This window comes from Siphateles boraxobius, unplaced genomic scaffold (assembly GCF_051911475.1).
Source record: "Siphateles boraxobius isolate OS27281-9 unplaced genomic scaffold, OSU_SipBor_1 192, whole genome shotgun sequence".
In the NCBI taxonomy this organism is placed as follows: Eukaryota; Metazoa; Chordata; class Actinopteri; order Cypriniformes; family Leuciscidae; genus Siphateles; species Siphateles boraxobius.
The window spans coordinates 422,501-430,000 of record NW_027508802.1 but is presented as its reverse complement, the minus strand read 5'-3'; the positions used below and the strand labels follow the sequence as shown (position 1 = coordinate 430,000).

At 42.3% G+C, this 7,500-nt stretch overlaps 2 protein-coding genes across 3 annotated transcripts in view; one reads left to right on the top strand and one right to left on the bottom strand.

Moving 5' to 3' along the window:
• Nucleotides 1-3,078, top strand: part of mlana (melan-A) — a 6,293-nt gene extending 3,215 nt beyond the window's left edge. The window contains exon 5 of the mRNA XM_077235443.1: nucleotides 2,555-3,078. Within this exon, the coding sequence (XP_077091558.1) occupies nucleotides 2,555-2,623 (69 nt within the window). The 3' untranslated portion in view covers nucleotides 2,624-3,078. The remainder of the gene's footprint in view (nucleotides 1-2,554) is intronic.
• A 455-nt stretch (nucleotides 3,079-3,533) lies between these two features.
• Nucleotides 3,534-7,500, bottom strand: part of brd10 (bromodomain containing 10) — a 19,737-nt gene continuing 15,770 nt past the window's right edge. For both annotated transcript variants that reach the window (XM_077235449.1, XM_077235450.1), the window contains exon 10: nucleotides 3,534-7,500. This exon is cut by the window's right edge and continues 3 nt beyond it. In XM_077235449.1, the coding sequence (XP_077091564.1) occupies nucleotides 4,406-7,500 (3,095 nt within the window). In that variant the 3' untranslated portion in view covers nucleotides 3,534-4,405.

Genomic DNA, 7,500 nt, shown 5'->3' with positions numbered 1-7,500 from the left:
ATCACACTACGCTATCACACTACGCTATCACACTACGCTATCACACTACGCTATCACACTACGCTATCGCACTACGCTATCGCACTACGCTATCACACGACGCTATCACACGACGCTATCACACTACGCTATCACACGACGCTATCACAGTACGTTATCACACGACGCAATCACACGACGCTATCACACGACGCTATCACACTACGCTATCACACGACGCTATCACACTACGCTATCACACTACGCTATCACACTACGCTATCACACTACGCTATCACACGACGCTATCACACTACGCTATCACACGACGCTATCACACTACGCTATCACATTACGCTATCACACGACGCTATCACACGACGCTATCACACGACGCTATCACAGTACGTTATCACACTACGCTATCACACTACGCTATCACACGACGCTATCACACGACGCTATCACACTACCCCATCACACTACGCCATCACACGACGCCATCACACTACGCTAACACACTACGCTATCACACTACGCTATCACACTACGCTATCACACTACGCTATCGCACTACGCTATCACACTACGCTATCGCACTACGCTATCGCACTATGCTATCACACTACGTTAACACACTACGCTATCACACTACGCTATCACACTACGCTAACACACTACGCTATCACACTACGCTATCACACTACGCTATCACACTACGCTAACACACGACGCTATCGCACTACGCTATCGCACTACGCTATCGCACTACGCTATCACACTACGCTAACACACTACGCTATCACACTACGCCATCACACTACGCCATCACACTACGCCATCACACTACGCTATCACACTACGCTATAACACTACGCTAACACACTACGCTATCACACTACGCTATCACACTACGCTATCACACTACGCTAACACACTACGCTATCACACTACGCCATCACACTACGCCATCACACTACGCCAGGACATGAATAGTTGAAATAAAGTCGTTATTTTAGTTTGTCTTTGCGCACAAAAAAATTTCTCGCCGCTTGATAAACTTAAGATTGAGCCACTGTAGTCACTTGGACTATTTTAACGATGTCTTTAATAACTTTTCGGGGAACAAGTTTCAATACCTTAGAAGCCTATGGAGGAGTGATCCAGCTCTCAGATTTAATCAAAAATATCTTAATTTGTGTTCCGAAGATGAACGAAGGTCTTACGGGGTTGAACAACATGAGGGAAAGTAAATACTGACAGTATTATATTTTTTGGGTGAACTATCCCTTTAAAGCTTCAGTCTTCAGTGAATGATCATTTTCCGAAATACTGCAAAACTGCTTCTGTACATCATCCTGCAGAACTACACACCAAACACTCATTTAACATTCATAACAAACATTTAAAATTCACAAAACTCTTCCATTGCACAAAAGATTCTTGACAGTGGAAACTTTTTTAAAGGGTAACTAAACCCCTGATCAGAGCCTGACTCCACCCACTGGCGATATATGAAAAATGCTGGAAAAGTGGGCGGAGCCCAGCGGAGGGGGGCGTGCTCCTGAGACGCATCTCACTGTAGGGAAGGGCGTGGTTAACTGGTGCTCTGATGTCAGAGGGTATATTGCACCATATATTGTAGAATTAAAACACTTTAAACCCATAGACAGTAAAAGAAATGGACACAGCGACCCCATTGAGACTGAAGTCCGATTATTGCACTCACTTCCTGATGGCTGAGCGACTGCGCAGACTCAAACTGAGCGTGACGACAGTCTGACAGTGGTAAATCTTCTAGTAGCTGTGCCAAGACAAATCTGGATCACCTAATTCCTCAAAAACGTTGTTGAAATATTGTGTCCCGTTGCTTATATGGACTCTCTATCTATGGGCTTCTCCTTGACTTTATGCCTCTATGTCCCCCGATTGCCTCATAGACAGTGAAAGATTGCCTGCTAGCTTTTCCTCCTGTCTATACGGTAATTTCTATTGTGCGACATATTCGCAATCGTTAGCCTATTTTTAACAAAAACGGCTTCTACGGGGCCATAGCGTAAGGTACAAAGTAATGGAGCCTTTTATACATTGTCGTGTTTCTTTAGAAATAAATAATTGACAAATGGAGTCTTTGGAGCCCTCAGATGTAAAGTTATTCGCTGTCAAAGTGACGCCAAAATGAATGGGAGTCAATGTAATGCTAACAGCAGGAGAAGTTCTGCTATAATGGCGGCTCCCGCGAGGCTTCAGTTTCGGCTGATGGATTACCCCAAATGTCAAACAATTTACTCGAATCAATGAACAGCATCTATGAAGCTCCATTCTTACAGACCATTAACTAAAAAAAGTTGTTTTAGCGTTTAGTTACCCTTTAAAATGTTCCTTAAGGCAAGAAAAAAGGGTTATTTTAAGAACTGATCACTGAAAGGCTCTTTGGTGAACCCAAAGTGAAGAGTTGAAACCAAATAGCAGTTTTCATCTGAAGCATTATTTCATGTGTTCTGGAAGTCACTTGTCTGTAGTTTCAGTCGCTCTTCCTCGGCTAGCTCACGTACAGATGCTGTCTCTCCTCCAGATCCCCAACGCTCCTCCAGCGTACGAGAAGCTCGTCTCAGGCCCGTCTCCGCCTCCGTACTCGCCGTGAAGAGTCAGACTCCGGAGAGGACACCCGGAAGTGTGTGTAAGAGCAGGAGTAAAGCATCTCTCAACTCCTGATCCTGAGGATTCACAGCAAAGCTTGAGGACTGAAGAATCTCTGACACTAAAGTGCTTTAACAGAATATCAATGACTTAATGCTAATGAGTTTAAAAAACATTTAAATAAAGCTCTAGTTTAGTTCCAAGGTAATGTTTAAAATGCCAGATTTTGCATGCTTATTTCTGCACACATTCACGGCACTGATGATTTACTTTTTAAACTATAATCTTTTTCAAACATATGCATTTCTTTTACAAATGTTTTATTGTACCTACAACTTGTACCTACATATTCCTCGCCTTTATGAGAAAAACTACATCTTCTGAAGAGATGCTTAGCTTCGTATGAACGGGCAGCACTGTTTAATGCAACAAAAATAAAAAATTCATATAAAGCACAAAGACTGCATTTGTTTTTCCAAGTCAGAAAATCCCTTCATTACTCGGCTACATAAAGAAACTACATGGTTTGAGCGCGGATGAAAAGCTAATTAAATAAAACGTAAAACTAAAATTAAAATGTAATTTTAATAGTGCTGGGCAACGACTAATCGCATCCAAAACCAAAGTTTAAGAAATATTTCCATGTGTATATATATATATATTTATACATAATTTATAATATATATATTATATATAAATAACATTTTCTTAAAAATATACATGCATGCGTGTGTGTATTTATATATACAAAATAAATATACACAGTACACACACATGTACATTATGTAAAGACAAAGTTTGATTTTGGATGCGATTAATCGTTGCCCAGCACTAATTTTGAAATAAAACCAGTCTGGCAATCTCTGATCTAATTGGCTTAATGAACTCGAAGGACGGGCACACCACACCAATGATTTTACTTCAGTCATAAATATATGTCAAGTTTATTGTCATGAATATAGAGGAAACACAAAACCAAACTGTTATCAGATTAAATCTGATCGTACTACTTCGTACAGACACACTCTTAAATAGACTGAAGACTGTTCTACAGAATATTATTAATCATTTGATGGAAAATGCTACAAAACATTCAAACCTTTGCATACAAATGGAGTAGAAAAGAGTCAACCAAACAAACACTGTTATGTACATTACTGGCCATTCGAAATCTCCACATTTCTCTTGGTGATAAATATGTATTGTAAAGGGCAAAATGCACAAAATATTAATTTAGTTTAACCTCCAACATTGGGAGAAAAGGAACCAAAGGAAGGCAGAACAATCCCAACTTATTCCAATCAATGAAAAAATGCTTTTCTTACTTAGTATTTTTGCCTTGTTTCCAGTCCAAATATATAAAATTCATAAATCAAGATGCATGTACTAGATGAGTAAAATGCCATAAGATATTATGTCTTGTTTTCTGGGCAAATAATTCAAAATAAAACAACCAAACTTATCTGCCAATGGGGTAAGAAAACTAATCTTAATTCAAACAGAAACAAGTTTTATCTCATGTTTTTGTGTGTATTTGTCTAAATGTGTAAGTGTTGGCTACCTGTTGTGGGCCAAATTGCCCCTTGGGGACATTTAAGACATTTCAATTTAAATTCAATTCTTACCCCATTGGCAGATCATTTTGCTTGTTTTGAGCAACAACTCTCTTAATTTTGATTTATTTGCCCAGAAAACAAGACATAATATCTTAGTAAGAAAAGAAAAGTAAGAAAAGCATTTTTTGCAGCATCCTCCATAATCACAAAAGATGACCTCCAGAGTGATTTCAGTGATTCGATCTCTCAAATGTATCTGGTTTTCTCATTGGATCATTTATGTTTAAAGTAGGTACAGTAACACTACTTGAGGAGGAACTAACCATTGGCTTTGCCAACACTTGTATGCTTGAAGCTTGAACTATATTTAAAATGGCACCATCTGGACTCAACAGCAGCTTACTGGGGCTGGGAACCATGTTTTGACCTTGTAGTGGATGGGGTGAAATAGTAGGCTTTCCCATTGTGCCAGGTCTGATAGGTGTCATTATCACCGAGTTCATATACGGAGGAACACTTGCAATAGGAGTGGTTGCACCACCGATTGGTGGAACCATTGCAACTGGAAGTTTCTGCATCCTTGATATCATGCTGGTAATGGGTGGAACGGTTACCATTGGTGAATGATGTGCGACTGAAGTTTTTATTGGGGGTACCACTTGGTTTCTGGATGGTCTTCCTTTCAAGAGCATCGGAGAAGTTGTGCTTAGTAAACCTCCTTGAAGAGGAGAGGTTTCTTTTATACCCTCTGATGGTGTAACTGAGGTTTGAAAGATTGGAAGTCTCACAATGTCTGATGATACACCAGAGCGTAGAGCTTGTGAGAGACCAGATACACTCATTGGCGTTCTTGTGCTCAGTTGTTGATTGATTCGATCTGAAAGTCCAACTTTTGGTGAGGGTAGCCTGACTGGTGTTACCGATCTCATACCTTGCACAACTGAAGGAACGGTAATAGGGGTTGAAGTGTTTGGACCTTGAGGAACAGGGGAACCTGAACTTAAGCTTTGCAATCCTCCAGGACAAGAGTTGATGAGCAGAACATGGCTGCCGGGTGCAAGGCCTTGAGAGGGTACAACAAATCTGGTGTTATTGATCACAAGCTGAGTTCCAGGGGCAAGTGGGGCAGTGGTATTAATCACTATTTTCTCCTGGACACTCTTGGCGGTAGAGGTCGGAGGTCGTAGCCCAGAGGTCATGACCACTGGACTCAATGAACTCAATGCAAGAGGACTGGATACTCCAGAAGTTGCTGTTTTAACCAGTGAGCGTGAAGTGCAAAGGGATGTGATCATTGGTGTCTTGTCAGTGTTCACATCAACTGGGAACGTAGTGTGTTTGTTAATAAGGATTCCTGAATAAGAAGAAGATATAGTTGGTTTACAGTGAAGAGCATTTAATGTTGAAATTGATGAAGGTACATCCGGTTTAACTACTGATAAAAGTGCGGAAGATGCCATGTGGCCGGTGCCTAGCGTTGAAAACGTGAGCGTTTTCCCATCAACAGTCCCAGGTACTTTCAGAGAACTTTCTGACGGATTTCTGCTTGCAACCAAACATGTCTTTTGACCAATCTGAAGCCCACTTGAAGTTGACGTCGCAGGAACTCTGGAGACGATCAAAGGTGTAGTTTTCCCAGAGGTTTCGATTGCTGATGGCATATTCTTGTTTGTACCTAGTATTCTTGACATTAACCCTGGGACACCGATGCTCTGGATGCTTGTACCAGAAGAAGTGCAGGATAAAGTTGTCCCCGACTTGGGAATGACCTTCAATGCTGGTGTACTAGTAGAGGATAAGTTGACGCCTGAAGCTGACGCCTCATTTTGAACATTAAGTGCTGAGTTACTTATAAACATGACTCTTGATCCTGGCATGGTACAGGTTGCTGTAGAAACGCTGATCTTTGATGCTGGCGAAGGTATATTCGGTGAAGGCGAGACGAGAAAAACCTTTTGGAAAGCAGTTGGGCTTCCTGGTAGAGGCCTTTTTTGTAGGGGTTTCGTTCCACATTCGGAGACTGTATTCTCCTGAAAGCCTTGGATGTCTTTAGCAGTTATACGGACGCTATGACTTTCTTTGCTCGTGGATAGGAGTGCAGATTTGCCAGGGATTGATGTTTTGGCCAAATCATTGCTATTCTGATTCAGGGTTGATTGAGGGACAGTTCCGGGCACGAAAGTCGAAGAGCTGACTCTCTTTGAGAGTGACTGAGGAGTGACTCCAAGTAAAGAATTAGCAGAAACAGTGTCCGAAACAGCTTGTGTAGTGGGCGTGGAAGACTTCGACACGAGAAAGGCTTGGAGTTGTGGAGATATGGTAAAAACAGGACTTGGAGGCAATGCCCCCGTTCCACTCTCAGACGTCTGAACCTTCACCACCCCAGTGTTCCCTCCTCTCGTAGTGACAAGGATAGACTGCGAGTCTCTAATGCACACTGTTCGGAGCTCCTGGTTAGCGTCGGGTTTGGTCGGACCACTGCTAGCTGATTTACTCACGGCCACCTTTGGCTCAGGAGTCTTTTTAGGCATGGCAGAACCTCCAGAAACGCTCTTTAAAGTCCTTAGATTGGGAGTAACTACAGCAGATGGTGTTCTGGCAGTGCTGGTGTCTATTAATGGTGCCACTTGCTGAACAGGAACCCTGTTTTCCGGTATGGTGAAGCCTGAAGCGTTGGACAAGTACGTTGTGGTCTTAGGGAGCGATGCAGAGGCCTTATTCTCAGTGCTTTGAATCAGTAGATTTGAAGGCAGTATAACAACTTGTTGCATTGATTTTTTATCTGATATTGTTTGCGCAGAAGTGATTCCTTTCCTGAGAAGCCCAACGCCACCCGCTGTCTTGTACACCACTTGTTCAGTGCTTTCAGTTGTAGATGTTGTTTCAGGTTCAGCTGGTGAACAGGTGGTTGATAATCGGACAGGCGGCAGAGCTACTGAAGTCTTGTTATTATCCCGCAGAATCTGAGCCATCACGGCAGCCTTAGGATGACTTATTAAGGTCACTTTGTTTCCAACACTCTTGGCCAGTAGTGCCTGGATGGGTTTGCAAGAACCCTGAAAGCTGCTCAAAGGCTGAGGCAACGCTAACACTCGTGGAATCCCTGTTGTTTGTTCCCTGGATGCAACTTCCACATTAACTTCAGATGTTAAAGAGCTCTCTGGGTCTATTTTGCCTCTTTTGCACAGGCTCAGTTCATCACTGATTGCACCACTTTGGCGACGTCTTGAACTGCGTGTGAAGGGTCCAGAATCTGACGCCTGCATGACAATTTCAGGTCCGTCAACCTGGCATCTTGATTCGTGATTTCCTAGATGATTTACAC